General features: G+C 36.0%; 1 protein-coding gene across 1 annotated transcript in view; it reads right to left on the reverse strand.

Annotated features, from left to right (window-relative positions):
- Positions 1 to 342: 342 nt before the first annotated feature.
- The window catches only part of MARCHF11 (membrane associated ring-CH-type finger 11), a 31,887-nt gene continuing 4,988 nt past the window's right edge, over positions 343 to 27,241 (reverse strand). The window contains exons 3-4 of the mRNA XM_041475961.1: positions 8,124 to 8,316; positions 343 to 1,090 (exon numbers count right to left, since the gene is read on the reverse strand). Of these exons, the coding sequence (XP_041331895.1) occupies positions 768 to 1,090; positions 8,124 to 8,316 (516 nt within the window). The 3' untranslated portion in view covers positions 343 to 767. The remainder of the gene's footprint in view (positions 1,091 to 8,123; positions 8,317 to 27,241) is intronic.

Here is a 27,241-nt window from a genome sequence, read left to right on the forward strand (position 1 = left end):
TGGTACTAAAGATTCACACACTGCTAATTCCAGCAGCGCTGCTGAGAAGACAACGTCACTTCTGTGCACAGGCACAGCACCAGCCCTCTGCAGATCTTAAGAGACTTGAGAGGCAGCACAAGACTCTCCCCCTGTCTGTATCATACTTGTGTCTGATATCTTGCATGGACATCTGGGAGAGCTAAAAGAAAAGAATTCCCATCTTCCTTTAGGTTTTGTAGAACACCCACTGGACTTCTTGCTTAAATGCAAAGGGCATTATATCTTTCACTTATTTTCACACACCTGAACTGGGCTACAAACCACAGCAAAATAAAGACAGAAAAGGAAAAATATTTGACTTGTGTCAACATTCTTATTCTTTTTGGAAGAATGTTGTCCAGTTTAATCCTCATGAAAGTGGAAAAAAATAACAGTAGTGGATTAAAGCCAGAGTTTAAGAAAATACATTTAAATATATCTTTTTACTTAAAAATGAGTTTCCTCATCATTCAAAGACCTAAGAGTTAAGCTATGTTACATACACCTCAGGTACAAATTGAGAAAAGGTTCAATAAATCAGACTATATAAAAACCAAGAGACTTTTTCCCCCAGAAAAATGTATTTGTGTTTTATCTGATCATATAAAAACCATTAAATTTAAAAAAAAAGAAGTGTATATATTTTTTCAAGTGTTAATGGTTTTACCATTCATCATAACTACATTCCGCATCCTGTAACACCAGGGCACATTATCCTTATCTGTGTAGCACAGTGAGCACAATCTTTACACTGAGGTCACTCTCATTACCACTTCCCCAGAGCAGTTATCCTCTGATGAATCCTCCTGAGGTCTCATGCGGTTGAACAGGTGTAACAACACATAGCCACACTGAAATCTCGGTGAGGTTAACTGTGTTGGATGAACCAAACTTCTGTTTCTAAATGCAGTCAGTGGCAGCCACAATGTCCTCCCTGCTGAGGATTCTCCTCGATTGCTCTCTTCTATGTCTGTGGCTTTATCATAATTTAGCACATCCCAGTGTAGATTCACAGCTCTCCAGCGCTTAAACACTCGATAAACAGATGCACCTTCATGGACTATCAGTCCTGAAAGTAAGAGGGAAAAAAGAGCGCTTATACAAAATGTCAATGCATACCATTTTGAGAGCAAATTGAGATTTAACACATTTTAACGACTCTGGCAATTTCCAGATTAAATTAAATTACTCATAACATTAATAATTCAAACAAACTGTACATATGCAATTTAACTGGTTATTCATTTGTTTGGGAGGCAGGAGCATGCAGAGGAAATAAAGTTGTTCTGAATGAAAGCTCAGCATAACCAATACTGGAATAATCTGAGCATGCCGAACTAAACAAATTATTCAGATTTAAGTAAACCAATGCAAAACTGGCAGATTTGGATATTGACTGTTTATGCTAGTGCTGCCCTTGTTCATGGTGAGTACTATTTATTTACTGACATTTGTACTGGTTTAAATAGACCTTTAAGTAGGTTACACCTTCTCCAATTAACAGGCTAGTCCTAAATTTGTTTAAGAGTGTTTTGTAGAATCCAGTACAGATATTGACAAATTTAACTGCTTTCATATTCCCAGTTCAACTTAGGAGCACAGAAGATTTATGAAACAGCTGTAAATATAATCACCTTCCTGTCTTGTTCTTTAGAACAAGAAGAAATTAAATGTTATTATTAACTACAATGAGCATGGTAAGGATGATAAACTTTCTTCTTTCTCTTCAGTACTCAATAGAAAAAAGTTGCAAATCATCTTTTTCTTGAGACCCAAAAATTTTTTAAAAGATCCTACAAGGAAAATACAGAATTTCTGTAGTCCTCAAGAGACCAATCTGCTTATGAATTTCCATGTAGCTAATATTTATGCCTGTTGTATGCATTCAAGCAACTTATTTAAAGAAATGAAGCTTCTAACTTTTTGTATGCATGTATATGTTTATACTCACACTCTTTATATGTGAGTATTTCAAATATGGATCTACTGGGGAGACACATGGGGCTTCTGCCTTCCTACTAGTTTTCTCCTCAGCCAGCCTGGTTGAGGACACTTACATGGTTCTGAGCAACACCACCTGTTCTCTCTGGCTCCCTGCTTTGGGAAGAGAGCAATCTGCCTAGCCAAAAATATTTATAAATCTTTTGTCCAGTGTGCTCCTTGCCTAAAATTTTCCTATACATGGCCACATCTGTAATATGATCTGTGATGTCCTTTAGCCAAAGAGATTGTAGATCACCTGTTTCTACACAAGAGAATTGTGATTTAAGTGTCTGAGGTCCTTTTGCACAATTAACTGATACCAGAAAGGAGATGCTCACAGAAAGATGACACAAGCTGAAAGGGTGGTAAAAATATTTACACGAACAGCAAACCTCACATTCAAGTGCAATGATTTGCAGACAGCAACGCCTACTCTAACATATTTTTAAAGATCATTACACTGAAAGATGGAGAAACACAAAGATTTCTTTCAGAAGGACATGATAGTGAATGCAGCATCTCTGTAAGGCTTTCAAGTTGCCTAGAATTCATTGAAGCATCCAATACAGCAAAATTAGCACAAAACAAACTTAATTAAATAGTAAATATTCGAAATGTATTTTGTAACAGCAAAGCATTTTAGTGGAATATTTTTCTTGATTGCAAGATTTCTATTTTTATCTTCTCAGACATAGATAAAGTAACCTGTCTTTAACATTTATCATAATAATTTAGTCAACACATAAATGTGTCTTCAAGACTGGCTTGATTGTACAAAAAAGAATTAATGTATTTGATCCCATACAGAATCTACAAACCGAATTAGCCATGGTTTTACTGTGGTGACAAAGATTAATCCTTTTGTGTTCTTTTGGATTTCCTATAAAGTTGATAAAGGAGATGAGAATAATCTTCCTCAACCTGTTCCTGGAACACAGCATCATTTGGTCCAACTTCTCTCAAGTCTGTGATTAAAGAACCTATTAAAAGTTAAAAGAACCTATTTACTCCAAAGTAAAGACGCATGTCTGCATTCCATTAGAACCTGAACAACATATTTCAGAAAAGAGAAGGAAGTATTCGAGAAAGGATCATTGAGATTCATGAAGTACATTTAAACAGTCAAAATATCTTTCCAAAATTACAACAGAAGAAGTTGTAGGATGACTTCTTTCAGGGAGCTCTTTTTTACTGTCTTGGGGCTTTCAGGATTTATTGAAATTATGTTTCCAAAGTTTTTAAACATTGGCAAGGATGAGAAATTTCCTTTATAGTGGAAGCTGTCAGTCACATATACTTTAAAAGAGCTACAAAACAAAGGATCAAATATTGCAAGTCTTGGCATAAAGTTGTCAGATTTGGCAGTGTTGAAGGAGAAAAGCAGTACTTTCATAATTCCTTTTGTAAAAAGTTTTAGCTCCCTTCTTGATAGAGCTATATATTAAAAATACCTACATAGATGAGGCAAAAGAGCTGGGGGGAGTTGGCATGTGAAGTTCTTGGCACCAGCAGTTCTAAGACCACAAACAACAGGACCTCCAGGTATGTTTTAAATGCTAGAGATTTTCCAGGTCCAGAGGAGTTCTGAATATAAGTTCAAAATATAAGTATTTAGTCACTGAAGTGGAACTGTAAGAAAATGGCAAATAATTGCCTTTCCCTTAAGGATTTCACAGCAATGAAGGTAGCTATGAGAAAGAAAACAAGAATAAATCCCTGAAGAATTCTGATTTCTTCCAAACACCATGATTTCAACAGCACAGAGGACACAGCTGAACACTTGTAGGGGAAAAATATTTGTTTGACTCAGATGATCCCAAGAAATATTACAATTCACTGCTGTTAGCTGTTTGGATGTTCCGTCCAATTAATATCTACAAGGAACAGAGTTTTTGGATGATGGACCCATCTAAATGTCCTATGGTCCTAAGAAGTCTTTCCCTTTAGGCTTTATCTCTAAGATGGAGGGATTGCAGTGGGATCCAGCTAATAGGATTATGAAGAATCTTAATTTTATTTTCTTTTTTCATATTTTTGCCAAATACTATTCTATTCTTTCATTGTCTTCAAAGGTTTTCTTATCCTGACTCACCAGATACTTGAAATTTTTCACAATTGAATGTCTTTACAAGCAGTCAACTTGTCTTATTCATATTTGGTGGTATTAGGTTACAACTTCATCTTATTTATCACACTGATCTACATATACACATTTAGGAATGGTCCTCCCAGTAATATCACAAGATTTTATCCAGGGAAAAAAGATCCTTTTCAGAAACAGACTTTACCTCTGGACAAAATGTCATGTCTTAAAACTATTCTAGAGCCCACAAATATTAAAAAAAGCAATCAATTGCTCACAGCATTAAAGTGAAATATATCCATGCTAAAAATAGTAATAATAAAAAAAATATAATTCTTTATAAACTATTTGGAATTAGATCCCGTGTGGGAGAAATAAAGACTTTCTGAGTGAAGACATATAAAGTGCAGCTAGATGTATTCATTGTAAGCAACTTTAGCCTGTTCCTTTTTACAACAAAGGAGTCACAGAAATGTTGCAAGGCATCAAGTTACTTAGAAGGGAAGAAAGAGGCTTTCAGAGGGCAATTCACACCTTGCACTGGCTCCCATCTCTTCCTCCCTTGCCACAGCACTACTGGCACCAGTCATGTATCTAGTGCAATGCAACAACTTCTCTTCACTGCTGGAAAAGGAACAGCAATATTGTTCTGGGATTGCAAGTCAGCTGCTATTATTTGTGAGAGGTTTTGCTCATGTTAGAACCATTTATGATCATTAGTTATAACTATTTTCTAGTGGGAAAAAAACCCAATTCTACTACTTTTCTGTTATGCAAAATAATTGCTAGGTTTAGAAAGTAGAATGGCAAAGGCTTGATATACTGTATTTCAGTGGGTAGATAAGGGATTTATACTATTCATTCCTTTTATGAACTCACTACCTTTGGTAATCCCTACATAGATGGTCTGATCCTAGCACTATCACTGGAATAGCTCTGGGTTTAACAGGCTGTGGTTCTGATGATCAGGGTGTTCAAGGTTTGCTTTGGAAAACTTCAACCAATAGCAAATTTCAAAGAGAACAGCTTTACACTCAGCTTTGATGCAGGAAGGTATAAGGCAATGACTTGTAGGGTTAAAGCCAACACTGATAAATAAAAACAATCCTATTTCTCAAGAATAGATCTGTGAAAATTCAGACTAGAAGAAAGAGAAGAGTGGATACCAATAAAACATGTACACTAGAATGAACAGAACATATTATTCTGGTGATCTATAATCTTCAGGGTTTTTCTTTTGTTGAAATGTAAAAACAAAGAAGTAAAATACAAGTTGGGTGTAATTTACTTAATAAGAAAGTGACTGGTGTGCTACATGTCATATAAAAGTCAATCATTGAGTAAATGAATTGTTGTGTGCACATTTTCAAATATATAAAAATATGTCAGTACCTTTTGGCCAACTGCTTTTAAAAATTATAGCAAAACATTTCAAAAAATGCTTCCCACTTTCTGTGTGAAGATATCTACACTTCACAAACAACCAAAAAGTATTTGTATTGTTTCTGCAAAGGTGTAGGGAGATATGACTGAAAGCAGGTGGAATAAATCTTGGTCATACCACCAGTATCTCAAGCATTATCTTGAAATATGTGGTGCACAGGAAAACCTGTATGTCTGCATAAATTTTTCAGTGAAATAAAGAGAGATTACAGTGGGAGCAGAGGTATTCGCTCACTGTAAATCCTGTTCAAAACTAGGACAATGCCATGGATGGCTAAACACAAATGAAAGGAGAGGAGATCCTGAGACCTGTAGCTGGTTGGAAGCATTACAAGCTTCATGATGTAAGAGATTATACATAATAATGGTAAAATAACTTAATGCCTCGAGAAGTCATCAGCATAATGGAAAGTATTTTGGGTTGTAAAAACAATTTATAAGTAATACTTACATATATCTATTAGGGAATTTTATCAAAAATTATAAATTAAAATTATCAATCCAAACCACTCACTTTATCATGAAAGAAAAAGATGAAATTGAATAAGGTTGACTATATTGATGAATACCTTTAAGAGTTACAAGAAGTCCTGATCTTACAAGCTAACAGAATGCAAATTACTTGAGAGTATATGCAGAATAAGTGCATCTGAATGAATCAGAATTATCAAAATTCATCAATTACAAAACCTCCTTCATACAGATTTCTGAATTTCCAGATACAGTCTAGTAAATTCCTAAGTCATATATGCAGTGAATTTTGTAACTACAATGCAGTGTCCAAATATATTTAAATTTTCATGTATTATTTATGACAGTTCTATAAAATATGAATTTATTAAATGACAGGCAAGTCAGTTTATCTGTGTGTTTGCTTAGCTCCTGCAGGGTGTGGTTAAGCCAGAAGCTCCATGTGAGGTACACATTCACTCAGCAGCTTCCACTTCAGTGGTGGCTTGAGCCTAGCTGGTTTGAAAGGCAGATAAAGGATGCACCAGTCTATGGAAGGTCATCTTCCAAATATTTACTTCTATGCATAAATACATAATATTTCTGATCACCCACAGACATTCTTGGCTGATTTTGACTTTAATCTGGTTTAGGTGTTTTAGCAGTAAAACAAATGGGAAAAATGAAAATAATTTGAAGTAACTGGTTATTTCAACTAGCTGATGCATTCCAAAGTATTTTTTTTTTTCACTGGGGAAAAAAACCCAAACAAACCAGAATTCCATATAAATGGAATTCTTGGAATGCCTGAAGCATTTTATCTTTCTTTAGTCTATTTTTAAACAAAAGCAAAGCCCTCAGTATTGAGGATTAAGCTGTAACAGGTGATGTTCAGAAATCAGCATCTAAGAGGACATGTAGCTGAGTCCTTTTATTCATTTAAAAGATGTGCACTTGTCCAAAGTATGAGATTCTGCTCACTTTTCTGTCCAAGATTTGGGTTCATAGAAGAAAGCCTGTGATATAAAATATTCCAGAGCAGGCATCTCTAACAAAAATTACAAAATGAACAGAACTGCTGATGTAGCTGAAACATAAATACTTTTACAGTAATGGGATGGTTTCAATCAAAGATGATGTGGCTTTACAGTTGAAGTAAAACCCTTGATATTAGGAATCACTCTGTTTCTTTGTTCCTTACAAAGCAGAATTCAGCACTGTTCTAATTCCCATATATAAGATTCAGATAACATTTATCTCTCATAAATATCAATGCAAACATCAGATGCCATTTGACTTCTGGATTTTCTTGCAATTAAAATTCTGTGAATGTGGTTTAATGTAAATAATTATTATTAATTATGTAATTTTATTTCTCTAAATTGTATAATTATGTAATATTTAATGTAAATTTTCTCTCCAAATAATCATAAATATTCTATCAAATCAGGTTGTTTTACCAAATACTAAAAGGGATTTCTATTTAAATATTCCTGGGTCCAGTGTATTTTCAGAAATTTCAAAAGTGGTCAATACAGTGTTGCAGTGAAATGTATTTTCTTTTACAAGATTTCAGTTAAGTGACTTGGGGCTTTTTAATAGTAAAGCAAGTTAGCACTTGCTGTGTGTTTCATAATTGTTTATGATGTGCAAAGAACTCATGCCTGCCTTCTCTGTTCACCTCCATTTCTAGCACAGTGACCTATATAATCTGTGCAACCTAATTTTGGGTGTGCAGTTTGATGACATCTTCAAGGGCTTCTTCTGTGCTTCATGATGACACAATTCAATTCAAACTGGTATCAGATGACAGTGTGTAATTTTACTAATTATTTTAATAATGTCTTTCATATTTTCATCTAACTCCCTGAACTTTGCTAGTCATTTTATCAAGAAATTTAAACTGATCCTGTTCTCACCACTAAGATTTTGTGAATCCACTCATGAATCTGAGAGTAAAGCTTCGTTGATTCTTTTCTCTCTGCAATATTTGCAACACTGTAAAAAGCAGCACTTGCCAAAGGTATCAGCTGAGAATAAATCTGCAAAGAACTGGAGTGATCAATTAGAGTGACCAATTAGAAAAATAGAAATAGTCACAGTCTTAAACCACAGTCTGTGCTGTTTAAAGATTTGAGCTTACCTATGCATACTAGATCCATAAAACCATACATTCCATAGCAGATTTGAAAAAGGATGTCCTTTCTTTGCCATACTGCATAAGGGCTGAAGGCTGACCATAGAAGCCAAGTCACACTTGCTACTAAGAACAGAGATCCTAGGATTACAGCAACCATCTGCACTTTCTCAACCAGTGTTATAGTAATGCTTTGCCACTAAAAGAGAAACAAAGTTGTATAAGATAAAAATGTTATTGTCCATGGTTGCACATTCAACTCCATCTTTTTTCCTGAAATCAGAAATTATTTTAATATGTACACATATCTTCATAGATATTTACTAATATCCTTGATACTGACATTTTATATATCTTTTTTTTCTATTTCGCTTTTAAAGTGAAGCTAATAGGTGCTTCCCCATTTCCTTCAGTGTCCCTATCAATACGATCTAGTTGTAAACTTCTGAAGAGTTAATAGTGTTACTCCTGTTTTGAGTATGTAGGTAAAAAAAAATTAAGTCTTAGGAATGGAACTCTGTCTTTCATCTCTGAAGGGCAATGAACAGAACTAAAAAGGAAGAAGACATTTTCAAATATGTGTTATGCTATTGTGACAGGTTTCCTTTCCAACCCTCCCTCCTGGAGTGTGAAGCCATTTTTCACTTTCAGGCTTCTCATCAAAGAAGTTCCAGACATACCAAAGGAGTTGTCTTTCTCTGCATAAACCAGTGTTAACAGCACAAAAAGACTCCTGCAACCTAGTGTAGAAGCGACATGAAAACTCAAGAGGAGCCCTGAATATAGATAGCACAAACATTTCTTTTCAGTGCACCCCAATTATGTCCATCTTTCCAGGCAAGGCTGTATCTTCCATATGTGACATGACTCTGGTTTATGGCGTTACAAGATTTAGATATAAAAGAGTGTGCATACTGACTTCTGTCAAGATAAGAGAAATACAATTCCATTATAAGAGTCACAAAAACAAATCACAGCATAAGGAACTAATTGTTCTAGATTACCCTTAACATACATGGCTTTTCTTGGACATAATTATGTAAACTACTTTGGCAGACTCCCCACTCCAGGCCCATCACTCCTTCCTGGGCTGGTGTCAAGATTTTGTAGACAGCTTTCTTTCCTGCTCCTAATTTTGGATGTACCTGCCCCCTATTGCAATAAGGGTTTTCTTGCCTCTTTTCCCATCTGGCAATAATTTTTCCTTTTTCCTATTACTTTACTAAAGCCTTCTCTTTTTTACAGCTGTTGGGTACCCAGTACCACATAATCATAGCATAAAACAATAATTCAGGTTGCAATGGGCTGTGGGAGCCCTCTAGTTCAACCTCCTGCTCAAAACATGATAAGGCAATGAGATCAGACCAGGTAGCTCAGGGGTTTATTCTGTAATACCTTGAAAATTTCCAGGTATGGAGGCTGTTCAGCCTCTCTGTGCAACTTGCTCCATTTCTTGACTGTACTCGGGTTGAAAAAAGATTTTCTTCAAACACATTTTTTCTTATATTCATTGTGATGCTCTTTTGTCCCACTTACACTCTTCCTCCCATCAAGTACCACCGTGAAGAGCCTGGGTGAGCAATTGGTCCTCCGTCCCTTTCATCTCTTTCAGCTTTTCCCATTAACTTTTCTACTGTAGCCTAATATGCACAATTGGTGCTGCATTCCTTCTTTTCTTGCAACCTTCTGAATATAACAGTACAAAGAGATAGATATATAACAATTTGTACATTGTCTATCTTGAAATACTATCCTTTTATAATGAACTCATGAAATGCATACGAGCTTTTTCATGGAACTTGAAGGTTTGGAATGGGGCTATTCATGCTAAATACTACCTTTTTATGTCAAACAACAATGGATACCAATTTCCTTAGTTAAGTGTCTTTATAAAGGTCAAAGAAGGCCATTAACAAGCGATGCATGACAGAATGGTGTGAGCTTTCCATGACTCAGTATACAGGATTGGAAGTTCAGGACTGAAATTCACTGAACATTCATTAGACTCCACAGGGTAATGTTAAACAAAATTATTTTTCATTTCTCAGCTGAAGCTACATAGTGTGACTTGGCAGAAATCTGTCAAAAAATGCTGCTGGTTATCGTTTATCGTCTTTCTTTATCAGTGTGAGACAGAACTGTATTAAATTTCTTTGGAATGCCTGAAATCAAAGTCCATTTACATGAAAAAAAAGCTTTAACTGTCACAAAGTATCACACTGTCGAATTCACAGAAGAAGCTGGCAATAACTGAAAATACTTATATAAATGAAATAAACAGCAGATCTGTCACAGTGCGATTTAAGTAATGCAGAAGTTCGTAAACTCACTTCAGTTTATTTTGATTTTCTTTTTTTTTTTTTTTTTAAATTTAGATTGCTCATAGTTAGTCTGCAAAAAAGAGTAATGAACAAAAGAAAAAGAAATCCAAACATTTGGGATAAATAACGTAGCATGCAGTCTGGATATCTTATCCCCTGTTCTGGTGTTGCCTGAAAAGCAGTGTCTCTTCCTCAGTGTCAACCGCTCCTACTACCCATGTCACGGGGGCTTTTTGTTGGCTTGTTGTTGGGTTTTCCCAATTCTTTATTCTAGAAAACCCTGACCTTGAAAAGTTCTAAGAAACATAGATATGATCCTCACCTCTTCCTAGCCTCTTCTAAAGAATGTATTCTCATTATTTTACTCTTCTCTTGATCTGTCAAGAATGCAAGCAATTGAATCACTCAACCTCAATAAAGTCAGTAATTCCAAAGATTCAGCATATTAGCACGCTATCAAATTACTACAATTACTGAGAAAAAACCACAAGCATTCCAGAGGTTGTTGTTCCTAACTCTTCTGCCTTTAAAAATCAAAGAACAGTTCCAAGAAAACCCCCAAATCAACAAACCAAAAACTCCATCAAAATAATAAAAAATAAGAACCCAAAAATAGGATTGGATATTTTTTCTATTACCCAACTACTTTAACCTTTGTGGTATTCACTGTCTTTGTTCTATGAAAGAAATTTTAGTCCTCCACCTTTTTCAGTATGAAGGTCAGCAATAATCAAGAAATTCAAAAATTTTATGAAATTTTCCTCCTTATTACTGTAATCTGTAAATTAAGCTAATTGATGATCTTTCATAGTAGATGGGTGAGGAAGGACTGTGTGTGTAAGACGGAAGACATTTTAGCGGACTAGAAAATTTACGTGAAACCAATAATTTGCCTCCTTGTGGTTGGCATCCAGCACCCCAGTAGTGATGGGGTGGGATGGATTTCTGTTCAGCTCTAACATGTGATGAGCTTGGGGACCTTATCTTCTGTCTATGTTAGTCCTTAGTGCTAATGGCAAGAAGACTGTGGATGTTCCTGATGGTTACTTTACCCCAACTGAAGTTTCCTCCTCCTTGCCACTCTCCAAAATGTTTGGATTTGTAACAATCTGAGATTGTCCCTTGGGAAATGAGTGTCTTGATTTTTTTCCCCATAAATTTGACTGAGTTTGAGTAGAAATTATAAAAAAGTGAGCAGATATTACTGGGACAGGTATATTTCTCACATAGTGAAGGTGGTATTCTGTAGTTATGATGTTAGTCACATGTTGAGAGGCTTGGACTGTTCAGTCCTTTCTCAAACATGGCCAGCATTAGCCATTGGACAGCGAGATGAACAGCACAGGACTCTATTCTTTGGTTGCTTTGCATTTCATTACAAGGCTTGTGAAGAGGAACTAGAGTTGTGGTCACACCATTTGTTTGTGCCTGAAGTCTCACTCAGAGCATGGCTAGCACGTGTAAGAATACAACTGAAAGAAACCCAGGAAAAGAAAGCTCCTTCTGAGAGTAAGATTCTTATTAAAACATCAAAGTCAGTTAAACTTTCTTTGACTTCTCACAGTCATTTTCCATATTGTATTCACTGTTATGTTATAATCACTTCACCTTTTAATGTCAAATTAATGGCTTATGAGGTCACAAAATAATAAAAATTATGCAGTGATAGTATGTTGAGAAATTGCATTCAGAATATAACAAACTGAATTATTTAACATTGTAAATTGAATGATCACATTATTAGTGTGCCATGATTTAAATCCATTAGTTCCACTAGTGTTTTTCTCATTTTCTTCATATAACTTGCTTCTAAAATTTTAATCATCCATGATTATACATAATATTATGACTTTCTAATTTGTTTTTGCTATTTGCTGACTATGCATTCCACAGTCAGTAACAGTTATTTTAGCTAAATATTTTGCCAAGTTAGGAAAGATCTAGACAGGATTTTTGTGTCAGCTTCTGTAGATGACCCTAAAAAATAAATATTATGAAAAATATTGTCATTTTTGCTCATAACTAGAAATGGAAAGAAAATGTGAAATATTTTGTATCTTGATAGCTATAATAATGCTATGGGTTTCAGATACAATAATTTTAAAAACCTCATTTGAATTTCTATGAAAATTCCATTTCATATTCTTTTCCTTAATTTCTGTAGCATTACGATGTACCATGCCATCTCAGTTGCCCATGAAAAAAAAAGCGTTTTATTTTAATTTACAATGATGGCAATGAAAATGGTGTTTTAAGCAAAATATAATTAATGCTTCTGATTTTAATGTAATACTATCTGCCCTTGAAAACTTTTTAGACTTTTACTTCTACTGACACTTCATTATGTTTGGTTCTTTTAAACTTTTATTTACCACTGGTGTTCCCCTGATAAACCATTTGGGAGTATAATATGTTACTTGCACTCTAGAGTTCAAATTCTGACCCCAGAAATATTGCTCCTCTTTTCTTCTGAGGTTTCTGTCAAACAAAAATACAAATATAAGGAAATTATTCCTTATTTTTGAGGTTGAGACTTTCAGAAGTTGAAGGAAATGTATTGCTTTGATGGAATAATTGTTAAAGTTAATACAGTTATGTGCATGTCCTTACTAACATAAAGGTGGATAAAATATTCAAAGGTCTGGCATCTTTGAGATGAATCAATATTAACTTGGCTTTGTTTTAATAATGTCTTGTAGAAGCCCATTGATTATTGTATAATACATGACAGAAAAGTGATCTCAAAAGAATTGATACTGTGTTTGTACTTAGAATACTTTGCCTTAAAAAGTCTGCAAAGAAACGACAGGTTTTCCTACATCCTCAATAAAAAACATATGAAATTTCCTTATGGCTACCCAAGCGTGTATCAGCTTCAATTGTACCAATTTATAATCCACCAAAATTCCTTAAGACAAAGAGCTGCTATGGGATTATCCCACTCTGTTGTCTCAGAAACACAGTTTATTATGGGCACTGTTGACGGAAACCTCTCAATCCCTTCACTCATTCTGGAATTAATATTTTACATACCAGTAACAGTAACACCTGGCTGTGACCTACTGCAACATAACATAATTAACCTGAAGACATACCAAATATGCAATCTCAAAAACCTTTTGTTAGATTGCTCCAGTTGCTAGAACCAGCTCTTACAAGAAAAAGTTCTTTCCTACTGTCATCCATTATCCATTACAGGATTTGTAATCTGCATACACATGAAATAAAACTTCTAGAAGAGCAAAGAATACACTGATTTAAGTCCAACAACTCATTTTTGAAATGGCTGTTCCTTACTTTATCTTGTTGGTAGTCTATGTGATTAGATAATTAGGATTTCTTAAATGTTTTGCAGTAAGCACACGCTGACTACCTGATTCAGTAAGCAATGATAGTGAACTTACTGACCAGGCTAGACAGAAAATGCATAGTTTTGAGTACACACACACACACACACACACACACACACAAACATTAGAAATGTCATTTTTAGCTATAGACTTCTGGTTTTATGACTTTTTCTTAAAAGAATCAATGTCCCAAAAATTGCAGCACACCATTAATGGCTGCCTATTTTGATACATTATTAACACATAGAATGCCTGGAGTCATGATGCCCATTATCTTTTCATCTGGTAGAGAGCTCATCAATACAGATAGTTTGGGCTGTATGTAATTTCTCTGTCAGCTTGGAAGGCTGCACCAGTATTTTACTTGGGACATTCTCAAAACATAACATGTACCGTGCAGATCCCGTCCATCTGTGCACCACTCAAGCAATTTAGCTGACAGTTCCTGAAGTGTTGACTTACTGCATGTACACAACTGATTGAACATCTACACCTACACTGGGTACACCTTGGATTTCTGGCTGTCCAGAAGCTTGGACATTCTAGTCAATCTACAACATCCTCACATTCTATTACATTCACCTTTCAAAATCTTACTACTTACTAAGCAGAACAGTTCAACCTTTTATCTTACAATTTTTAAATTGTTAGAATCGGGATCTGAGATGACAAGCAGAGCTGTAATGTCAACTACATTAGCCTTATATTATTCTTTCTCTGAGAAATTATCAGTATCTATTTTTTGCTGATGGTCAAAAAATGAAAGGAATTAGGCAAGACTGTGACCAACTGTGACCAGCTGAGGCAGCTGCCCAGGCAGAGCTTCAGGGGAATACGCTGACACCCTGGTGCCAGGCTGCAGAGTGTGCCCTGCTCTTGTGCCAGCAGGAGCCAGCAGCAGTGATGTCCCTGTGGGAGGCGTGCCCAGGCAGGGGAGTTTCTCTGCTTACTGACAGAGTTCCAGGAGTGGGCAAGCAGGTCGAGGAATACTGGAGTAAAAAAGAAAAAGTAAAGAAAGAGTTCAACCACCTTCCCTGGGACAGGCCCAAAAGGGCAGACAGAATGCATGATGAGGAGGATTCCCTATCCTCTGTCCAATGCAGTGACCTAAATGACAGGGGACAATGGTGATAAGTTCCTGCCGAGCACAGCAGGCAAATCTCTGCAACTCCCTCCCTGCAGAATTTTGGGTTTTTTAATCATGGGTCAATTTACATAGCGTTGAGCCTGCTGGTGACAGACAGGGTACACCTGTAGCAAAGCAGGAAAAAGATCTTTGCACAGGAGTTTTCAGGGCTCACTGAAAGAGCTTTAAAGTAAACTTGAAGGGAGAAGGGATAAAGCCATGTTCACTAGAGATCAGCCTGGGGGTAGCACACTAGTGTTGGAGAGGCAGAGTGCTACAAAGATCCTTTGGTCTGCCATCTCAGTAAGGCAGGAATAAATATCTATGTATGTGTCAAGCACAAGTTATTGATACATTAGAAAGCACAGAAACATCTGAGAATGCCATGTAGGAATTAGGGCTTCTCCCCCCAAAATGGTGGTGGGATCAATAGCCCAGCTGAAGTGCATCCACACTAATGCATGTGACATGGGCAACAAACAGGAGGAGTTGGAAGCTATTGGGCAGCAGGAAAACTGTGACATCATGGAAACATGGTGGGATGACTTGCACAACTGGAGTGCTTCAATGGATGGCTGCAAAATCTTCAGAAGAGATAGGAAAGGAAGGAGAGTTGGCAAGGTAGCCTTGAACGTTAGGAGTGTTCTGATTGTCTAGAGCTTAATGATGGTGCCGATAGAGTTGAGTGTTTATGGGTAAAGATTCGGGGGAAGGGCGCCAAGGCAGATATCCTGGTGGGAGTTTGTTACAGGCCATCCAAGGAGGATGAAGACACAGATGAAGTATTCTGTAGGAAGCTGGCAGAAGGTTCATGCTTGCTAGCCTTTGTTCTCATGGGGGACTAAAACAAACAAGAACAGATGCCTGCTGATATACGACACAGCAAAGAGGAGATAGTCTAGGGAGGGTTCCTGGAGGAAATGAGAAACTTGTATGGTTAGGTAAATTATTCTCCAGTTAACTTTTAACTCCTATGAGACTCAAACTAACTACGTTTAGATTAGTGGCATAGCTCATCTGTATTTTGCACATTCCATGGATGTGTATATTTGGTGAAAATGAAATCACCATTCTATGTGAATAAATTGTATTCCTACTGTAAAGTAGGAACTGTTCAATTTCTGTTGCAGCTGTATTGGAAATACTGAATTTCATTACAACCTACTGTATTTTTGATAGCATAATCTGAAAATTAAATATTAATGACTGGAGGAAATTAAAGCCTGCCATGGTTGTTGCAGTCTCTGCAACCTAAAGATAATCTGCAAAATGATACTGAAAGCTTAGCTCAAACATAGGCTGTTGTGTTACGGTCAGGTCCACATTCCTGGAAGAACACTGAGAGAAAAAACATTCAGTATAATTGCACTGAGGAAGTAAACCTCAGCAAGATCATAAATAAGTGATATGAAGGAGGTATTAATAATTTTCAGGCCATGTAATCACTTTGGAGGGTTAACCATACTTTGCCTATACAGTTCTGCATTTTTCTTTTTCAACACAAATACACAATATCAGAAAGGGTTCTGGATTTGCTTTTTCCTTCTCTCCTGGGAAAAGAACTATATGTAAATTCTACCTAAAACTGCTGACAACTTTTAGATTTAAAAAAATGATGATCATGAGGCTAAGATTGTGCAGTTCATGATAATATTGATGCACTCACCAAATGTATGTAAAAAATTGCTCAGCATGGAGGGCGAGACCAAGCCTCTTCCACAAAAATACCCTGGAAGCTAGTCACGATACAGAGGAATCATCTGTTCTTGATCACTTCTGTTTATGCCTTCTTGTCTATCATGTTGAATGTATTTAAGTATTAATTCTGGTTCCTTTACTGAAAGTCACATTTAATTTGCTAGCTTGACTTTCCAAAAGTCCTGGCTACTCTTTCTCTGTCTTTTTGACTTTATGAATAATTAAATAATTTTTACAACCCATGCAAAAGGAAACACAGAGAGTTTATTTGAGAATATTCTACACCTTAATGTTTGGTCCATTCCCTTATGAGAACCTTGCCTCAAACCCATTGTTCACATGAGTTAAAGCAAGGTTTTAAACTTTCACCTCTAAGGATACTATTTTAATAATAAATTTCTGTATTAATCAGGATATTCAAAAGTAGAACTTCTTCCAAGTAATTTATTGGAACAGTTCCAGTTCCTATACAATACATAGATGTTCACTGAACCAAAGGAAAAGTAAATGAAATTGATTACTCTAGTCACATAATCTCCATAGGGATAAGTAGGGAAATTATTTTAGTATGGTACAAAGAAAGTGTTAGGAACTATTTCTGACACTGGTATATTTCAGGGCTCTGGATGCAGAAAAAGAAACCATGGAAAGGCTTTAATGGAAAAGAACCATAGAAATTATATGAAAGTGAAAGAAATTCCATGTAATTGGAATTTCAGAGTTCAAAGTTCCCAGTTCACTGAAAGAAGACTGGAAGAGGACCCTCAGAATGTAGATGCACAAACACATTTGATTGGATAAGCACAGTTTAGTTGTAAAGCATAATTTTGTTTAAAGTACATCATAATTACTGCTTCCCAGTATCTGCTTCTAGACACTCTATGAATCCAAAGATATGCAATCAAATAACATCACCATGTATTGTCACTGGATTTCCCTGCATCCTGCAGCAGCATTAGTCACAATAGTTGAACAATAGTTCAGGAACAAAGCAACTCCCCACCTTTAGTGAGGAAGATGCACCTTCTCTATTCAGTCTTTTTCCTGTTGCTATAAGGCAATGATGTGTTTCAGCAATGAAAGATGATAGAACCTCACCAGAAATCCACTCAGTACAAATACTGGCCTCTGCTCCTTTTGGCCCTGAGCAAAAACTAATTCACAGGCTGCGATCAGAATTTTCATGTGAAAATCTGGAAGATGCTCATGAGAGAAGAAGCAATCCTGATTTCATGTGTTTCTTTGTAAGATGTGAAACAAAGAGAAATTCAGATTTCAAGGGCAACAAAATCACTCAAGAAACATATCCTGAGTTCGGGTTGTTGCCTTGTCTAATCCCAAAGTAAGATAATGAGTATTTTGGATGAAGGATAGAAGGCAGATTGGTAAGAATACCAAGCTATTATATAGCATGTAATCATGAAGAAGACAGTCCTGGGTTCTGGGTTGTATGAAATCTGGCAGAGTCTGCTTTCTAAGTCAATTTGAATGTAATTTCTTAAATTAATAAATCAATTAGATTGATTTTGAAGTGAATTAAATTAGCAATTAGTCTTTACTTAAAGAGAAATTAGTAATAATTATAGAATTTTAGACTGTGCAAAGAATTATGGTAAGTAATATACTGCTTGAAAATTTGGCCTAGTGGAAGAATTAAGTAATTTATTAATTATTTAATATATCACACATTATGTATAATAACTAGAAGATTTTTTAAAGATGCATAATACATTTATAAGAACTAGTATAATGTATTCATGTTAATATTATTATGAATAAGCTTTTTAATTAAGTTATGATTATTATATATTTAAATATATATTAAACACCAAAATTATAGCAGTCAATTGCATTAGTTTTTTCAGGTACTGCTAAACAATCACAACTACACACTAATAGGTGCTGTTGTTTGAATCAGTCGTAATTTTTTTCTAATAGTTTGAGTAGCCATGGATTTGCTCATTCACTTACTTATAAATTCCATTTTTATAAAAACATATAAGCTGTAGTGCTTCATTACAGAAAGTGGCAATTTAGATACTACATATCATCTAATAGTAGAGCTCTATCTGTGAAAAAAGAAAATAGCTGCCTTTCTAGTATACACTATACCAGACACTCTCAATTTCTCTCTAACCATATCATGAATATGCCTGAAATCCCTTGGCATAATCAAATTAAATTGCAGAATGTGCCTGTGAAAATTTCCAGCTGTCTGATTTGTTAGACTCTGTGTCAGCATAGTGCTGCAAAAAGCAATGGTTGCAATACCAAAACCTGTAGTATCCATTTGTATCAATGTGTTTGAAAATTCCCAAGCTATAAATTGTTCTTGGCTTGATGGTGCTTATATGGCTTATATATAACCTATATACCATCTCTTGCAGTAAAAACACAGACATAAAATAAAAATGCAATCAATTTCTCTAAAATACCAAAAGCACCAAAAAGAACGAAAGATAAGTACATGCTCTTAATATGGAAAATACATTTATGGAAGAATCACTTACTATTCTGCAATTGTCATTTTTTAAGTTTATTACTATAAACATGGTCACATTTTGTTGTTTCTAGACATTAGTCTCCTCTTTACATTCACTGATTACATATGATGGAGCTACTGGTCTTCTTTTCAGAACAGAAGCTCACAAGATTGTTCTGCTTTCCAGTCAGCACAGTTTCTGGATTCCTTGCCAATATTAACAGTAACAGTTGAGCTCTAATTAAACTAGTTTAGGACACTCTTAAAAGACCTTAGTGGTCCTGTATATAATCCCTGTAACAACTTGCTAACACTTGAAAAAAATGAAAGAAATTAGGAAGAAATTCTTTATTCAGAGGGTGGTGAAGCACTGGTTGAAGGCCAGGTTAGATGGGATCCTAAGCAACCTCATCTACCAAGTGGCATTCCTGCCCATGGCACAGGGGATTGGAACTACAGCGTCTTTAGGTCCCTTCCAACCCAAACCATTCTATGATCCTATGATCCTTCTTCACCTCTCTGAATGGACAGAAACAGAGAAGTAGATCTTCAATAGGCCCTGGTTCTGCCACTGTAGTCAGACAAAAATTCCTTGATTTCCAGAGTGTGTGGGCAACTCATCCTTACATGGATGATGTCTAATGAAAAAGTAGAGAAGCTTCTCCATCTCAGATGGAATTTTCACTTACTTATTAGACTCTGGTAGATATCAAGCCTGTGAGCTGAGAAAGTGCAGAGCATCTAAGACTGGTGACTGCAGACAGAGCTAATGGAACATGTCTCAGAACTGTGGAACAGGTAGTGTAAGATCTCATGGCTCAAAGCACTCAGAGAGGTAAATGGCTCAGACATCTGGTAAAGAGAGGAGTTAATACTCTTCGTCAGGTAGGTTTCCCCAGTCAGGCCTGGCTGACTTAGTAACTTACCCAGCATCCTACTCTGAATTTCAGAAAACTGACTGTGAATCACTATTATAAATTATACAAAAAAAAAAAAAATCATTAAAATGGCCAGTATACTGATGCCAGAAAGTTTTTGCTATGCTGTACTGAAGAGAACTGTTTCTGTTGTATTTGCCTTAACTCATACAGGATTCTAAGGGAGAAGAGAGATTGAAGGAATGCATCATTTCTCCAGTCAGGGAACTTGGAATGAGGTGTTGAACAAGAAAAGTTGTTATTTTTTGACTGTGAAAACACGCCTAAGCAACTTTCCAATAGAAGAGCTGTTAAAATGGCATTTGGTGAATGCCTGCTCATGGTCCAGCAAAATGAAGCAGCCCAGACTCTCAACCAACAACATAACCAAGTCCAGTGGTAGAATCCTTCAGCAGGAAGCTAAATAGCTGCGACTTTGGACCCACATCCTTCAGAGATGCTGATGGCCGCAGACAGCCTGAACAGTCGGATTGCTGTCTTCCAGCACATACAGAAGTTTTCTGAAAGTGCTTTTCCTTTAGTAATGAAAATAAACATGAGATGTGGAAATTAACCATCTCTTTGGAGGCATGCAAATTCATGCATGAATTTGAGTTTGTAAACAAAAGTTAACTTTCTAAAGTAATTTTCTTATTCTTATCATAAAACATATTCTACAAAACTCTCTTCCCCTACAAGAGGGACAATAGGAAAGACAGGGAGGGAGCCTTTATCCGGGAGTGTAGTGATAGGATGAGGCTTAGCAACTTTAAACTAAAAGAGAGTAGGTTTAGATAAGATATTAGGAAAAAATTCTTTGCAGTGAGAGTGGTGAGATACTGGAACAGGTTGCCCAGAGAAGTGGTGATGAAAACAGAGAGAGTGACCCTGGGACAAAGACATGGCTTCACACTTCAGATATGCTAATGCAGGATTGTAGGATATAGAACTGCAGATATTCTAGATGATTTTTAAGTAAACAGGTTGGAAGCCTGTATCTCTGAACCCAAACAAGGAAGGAAGAACTTTGAAAGTTATCTTGAGGACCTGATGCATGACAGTTGTACCATGAAGACAAAGACCCACTTGTGTCACATGATGACCACCAAGACATCTGGAAGTACTTAAACTACTGAAACTGCTTTCTATTCTAAAATCATCTAGACTAGAAGACTGAATTCCTTAGATTTTGTAAGTTTAATTTCTGGGGCTAAGTTCACAGCAATTGTATCAGTGACATCTACAAAAGCAGGAGGGTAAGACCCAGGATAAAGATAAGCTTTTAAAATTCCAACAGCCATAAATACTTTCCACTAGATTTTCCACAATAGATTTTCCATAAATTTCTGAACACAGTCAAGTACATGACATCAATTCTCAGTGGAGAAATTCTGAAGTAGACACATTTCCATAGAACAACCCGCTATTTCACATATTTTCTAGATTTTTAACCAAGGCTATATGAAGGAAAGAACAGGCTGAATTAGAAAATTTTGAAATCCCTGAGATTATAGGATCATAGAATTTTAAAGTTGCTAAAGATGTCTAAGATCATCAAGTCCAACCGTTGACCTAGTACAATTCCATTCAGCACTAAACCATATTCCCAAGTGCCATATCCACATGCTTTGAACACTTTGAGATATGATGAATTCACTACTTCCCGGGCACCCTGTTTCATTGCCTGATCACCCTTTCAATTAGCAATTTTTGCTAATCTCCAATCAAAACCTCCCCAGGCACAACCTGAGGCCATTTCCTCTTGTCCTATTGTTTTTCATTGGGAGTAGAGGCCAAACCCACCTCACTACAACCTCCTTTCAAGTAGTTGTAGAGAACGATGCTGCACCCATGAATGCATTTCTACAGGAAGTATTTGAAGGCCCCTCTGTTTATACTGGGTAGTGGAGGATATGAAAATCTTTTCCGTAAGTTCGACAGATATCAGAAAAGCATCCGTTATTAATCAAATTTCTATTTGGTGCAAGCATCCAGAAGGCAATGAGATGATATGTAGTACTCTGTAAATGGTGGGTGAGGAGGAAGTCACCCTCCTTATTAAGTCTCAGGAGGATTTTAAATCAGCTTGTACATCGAAGTGTCCTTTTTGGAAGGTGGCATCAAATGATTTGAGCTTACAGTGATTCTTGTGGTCACTAAAGACAGTGGCTATGTGGAGGAACAGTGCTGCAGGTGCAGGAAAAGGCTGAAAGTGTAAGTCTTCCATATTCTATTTCTGTTATTCTGATGTGACTCAGGGAGCTCACATCAGCTGTTACACCCATTCCTTCTACTAAAATTTGCCCTGCTGCTCTACTCCTATGAAAGAGAAGCCCTGAAACAGATGCAGACTTTAGTCATTCAAGGAGGAACATAATGTGCTGGGAGTGACCACAAGCTCTAGTAGATTGTAAATTGCAGACTGCTCAGATAAAGCAATGAGAGATACATAAAGTGTTCCATTAAGATGTAGACTCTCAGTCTGTCTGTTCTTGCCCATGGAGCAGAGGGAGCTTCCTTAGCATGAAAGAAGAGGAAGAATACTGAAGTTTACTCCCATTTGCTTCAGCTACATCTTCCTGGCTGCCAGTTTAATGGAATTTGCTTTTTTCCAAAATATTTGTAGTGCTTGGAATAATATACTTCCAGTGTTAGCAGAGTATTAAATGCACATAAAGCTAGCTAGCATTTCATCTTGATGGCAAGGTACATGACTTTGTACCTTTGAAACTGCTAAGGAATTATTTTATTATATCTGTTCTTTGGCCATAAAAGATGACAAAAATGAGCCTTTGCTTAAGAAATAGCCCCCCATTCACTAATATGGTTTGTGAGGGTAACAGTACGGTATATTCCTGTACTGGGAATATGCTCATCACAGAACTGATGAAGTTTAATGCTGCCCTGGAGAAAGACACTGCCAGAAAAATATACAAAAATGCGACACATACACGCAAATAGAGTAGGGAGTAAGGAAACAGCATGTGGCCAAGAATGAGAACACTCATTCTCCACAAGCTTCACTGAAATGTAAAAAAAAGGAGGAGAAATAAAAAAAAAAAAAAAAGAGGAAAAAAAACTAAGAAAAAAGGAAAGTTGAAATAAATTAAATAAAGAAGCAAAGAACTCTATTGCAAAAGAGTCATGCAGGCAAAACGCACAATGAGGGTGCTCTGACTCAGACAAGTACTTCAAAGGAACTGGGGTCAAAGGGTTCCTTCAGTGTGGCACTGTAGGCATGAAAGAAGGCAGGGGCTACTCTCTGCACACTGCTGAAGCAATAAGAAAGAATCTTCAGAGTGAATACCAAACATCCAATTTGAATATACACATGGGACAAAAAATTTTTAAAATACAAGTGCAATAGCTGAAAAAGCTGTCTCCCCAATACAGCAAATTAAGAAAGAAATAAGTTGGCATGACTGCCAGTCACTGGGATGAAGCGCTGAAGACTTCAGTGAGAATGGACGAACATTCAAAACCAAGAAGTATTAAAAGTAAATTTCAGAATTAATTTAATAAAACTTTCTTTGACAAATTTCAGTTGTGGATAACACTACAGGGACACTTCAGAGTTAACATAGACTGGTAGAGAAGCCAGCATGTATTGACAGTATTTGGTGCTCAAAGCAGGCTACTGCCAAATCGGCATAAGCTAAGGAATCACAGACACACGGTATGAAAGCAGTTCACCATTAACAATTTTTCATATTAAGAAATAGAAGAAGCTTGCTGAAACAACCACTTCTTGGGGCAGCATTTTTCCACTAATCTCTGTTGATAGGAATTAAGGACTTGAATAAGTGGGATTTTTGACATATGACAAAAAGACAAAAATTTGTATTGTGAAAACTCAGAAATCTTTGATCACTAAACAAATTTCTAGCAGATCAAGCCATTGGGAAAACACCCAAGCACAGAAAATGACAAAAAATCCAGTAACACAAAGGTTCGTGAATGCAGGTCTGACACCTTGAGTATCTTGAGCCTTGCAGTGTTATTCTTAGCAGCACCTATGTGTATGTAGCAATGCTGATTCCCATTCACACCCTTTTCTACTTTTGTTTTTGTTTTTTTTTTTACAATGAAGTTTGTTGCAAATATGTAATTTATGCTTATATTTCCAGCAATAACTATAATTCTATATATTTCCTTTGAAAAACAACCTCACACTCTATCTCATGAAAGACATTCTGCCCCATTAAAATCTTAGGCTGAAGGAATCCACCTTTTTTTCCTTGAAGTAGTTAACTCACTATTTAATATAACAAGATAATGCCACTCTTTAAATCTATATTATATGTCTTACCACTAGATCAGGATGACACTTGTAATTCAATTATTTCCAAGTACTATTCACAGTTTACACTGCACTGTTTTTCACACTATTCTAGCAGTCAAACTGCCTTGAGCACAATCTACACATCTCACAAAATAAAAACAGAAAGCAGTTGTGTTTTTAATAAGCTACAGAAAATAAAAGAGTCACCCACGTACTTTTAATACTATTTTTTTAAAGTATGCTCTGCTTTCTTTTTAATTTTGTATTCTACTTGATTACCTTAGGATATACTTAGGAGTCTGACTTAGAACTGCTAAACTGTTTGACTTTCTCTGTAATCCCCCATATTCCTTCCCGATGGCTTCAGCTCCCATTTGATGTCTGCTCTGACCTCTTAAGACGAATTTAATTTCTTCTCATAACTTACAAATATGCTTCAGTGTTTGTAGTCAGTATCTAGTACTTTGTTATTAGTTCTTCTCTATCCCTACCCAATTCTCACTGAGATATAGAATCAGTTCCTTTGTTCAACTACTATTCTTTATTATTTCATGACTTTCAGATCATTGGTACTTAATATATTCTTCCATTCCCTGTTCTCTCTCACATGCTATTAATTATCAATTATATCCATTTTTTTGAGGTTTATAAAGCTTTGTTCCTCCTTTGCACTGTGATGTCCACTTTGCACTCCTTCAGCTCTGTATGCTAACAGCCAAATATTCAGCTCCGAGTGTGCTAGCAGTGCAGCAGTGCTCCACTTACTTGCTCTGTGAAAAATGTGCTCTCTCATCTGAATGGCCAACCAAACATTTTTCTCAAGCTAAACTGACCTTTGTCTCTACACCTTTTCACCACCTTTATTTGCCAGTTCTCTACTCCTTTTATTTCAAAGTCTCTCTATGCATTAATTACAAGAAAACAAAGAAAACACATCATGAAATTCATTATCCCATCAGAATTTTCTCTTTGACACCTTCCATGTTCTTGCATTTCTGTTTTTAATTGATGTCCTCTCTTTTATACTCTCTGTACTCTGCATCACTAACACTTGCTTACCCAATTCTCCTTTTCAGTCTCTCATTTACCTTCAGATCCTTAACAGAAAGTAGACAGAAAATGTATTTTGCCTTTTCCACCACAGAAAAAACCCTCAACTGCCCTCTCCAACAGCTCTGCTATCCTTTTGCTTCTAAACTCATTAAGCATGCTACTTAAAACTGATCATAATCACCACCTACCCAGTGCAGTCACTGAGTCAACTGTGAGTGTATCAGATTAAAAGGTCTATCTAGTCTAGTAAATTCTCTCTAGAAGTGGCCAAAAACAGATGCTTACCAAAAAAAAAGTGTGAGAAGTACAGCAACTATATCTATGCTGATGACTGACATTAGTTTTCTGTTTCAGATTTCTCTCTCCTGTCAAAACTAAAGCATTACTCTGCTTCTACCACTTTTTCTATGGATTTTACCATTCAATTAGGTTCATTAAAATCTCTAGGATTTTCATGTCCCAGCACAGTTTTGTTGCTCCAAAACACGAATTTGTTCTTGGAATGATCTTAAACTTAAATATCTATATTGATCTTCCTGTTCTCAATATTTCTAAAGCTTGCATGTACTTTCTAATTAATATCTAAGACCATTTATACATAAAAAAATTAATTTCTCATCATTACTTTTGTCTTATGTCTCAATTACTATAACACATCTCCTAAGCTCATGACAAAAGTAATTTTCTCAGCAAGTGCAAAACCGCTTCAAGTGCAATTCCTTTTTTTCCACTAATTTGACCATGTTACTGGCCTTCTTTCTCCACTATGATGGACCTTCTTCTCCATCACATGAAATTAAAATGACTTGATTTGATTTTTTAAGTCCTTCCAGGCATTTATTGAAGTATTAATTACCTTCTAATGACTACTCAGGCATTGAATCTCATTTCCATTCAGTTCATTATACCTGTCTCAGCCAAGTATTTTATTTTCCAACAGCTCTTGCATAGTGCCTTCATATTCAAAGGGTGCCTGCGAAGCTTCATGATTTTCTTTTTAAGAAGCCTCTTAAAACACATCCCATTTGAGATGCCAAAAACTGAATTATTGTTAGAAATGGCTAGCGTACCAGCGGTCTCGGTACCAGCACTAGTGTATCATAGATTTGTTCCTTATCTCTTGTTCAAATTTCTTTGTAAATTGTCCAATATTAGAACAATCCTTTTTGTTCTTTTTTGTCCACTGACATACAGAATAGCACAATGTATTCTTCTGGATCTTCAGTACAGGGAGAGACATTAATAGATTGTTCTTGGTACATTGTGCAGTTTAGAATGTATAATTGGAGATTTCAGCCTTTTCCCTTTCCCCTTCTTAGTTATGCCTAGAAGAACTTAACGCTGTCATTCAGCTGAGCATAGTCATTAGCAAAAACTTCTACTAAACATTTCCTACACAATTTTTTCTGGACACTGACCTCCATACTGAAGTAGCTGAAGAACTTGACTTTTGCACTTTTTAGTGTAACATGCATTCACATACCTGCAGTCTGCTATGCAGTTTTACTCATGCTTATCTACTTGATGCCAGTGAGCTTTCTTAAATAAGTGAAGATTACATACATTAACAAAATTTGGAAAAGTGAAACCTTACCTTTTGAAAAGTACCACCTTAATTTTTTCCGTTTTAAGAAATCAGGCCTAACAAGTAAGCATTTACTTTTTAAAATAAGTTTTATGATCTTTCTGGTATCAGAAAAGGTGTTGAACTGCTACACAATTAGGTTTTAAATTAGCACATCTATCTACTGTATCACTTTTGGAATAGGTCCATTTCACCAAAGTACCAGAATATAATGTTTTAATGTACAGGATTTATCAAACATCTAACATAACACTATTCTATGACAGACTACACTAACAGTCTAGAAAAGGCTACTCTCTAAATATCTTTA

Source organism: Pyrgilauda ruficollis, unplaced genomic scaffold, assembly GCF_017590135.1.
Source record: "Pyrgilauda ruficollis isolate IOZ18807 unplaced genomic scaffold, ASM1759013v1 scaffold37, whole genome shotgun sequence".
Classification (NCBI taxonomy): domain Eukaryota; kingdom Metazoa; phylum Chordata; class Aves; order Passeriformes; family Passeridae; genus Pyrgilauda; species Pyrgilauda ruficollis.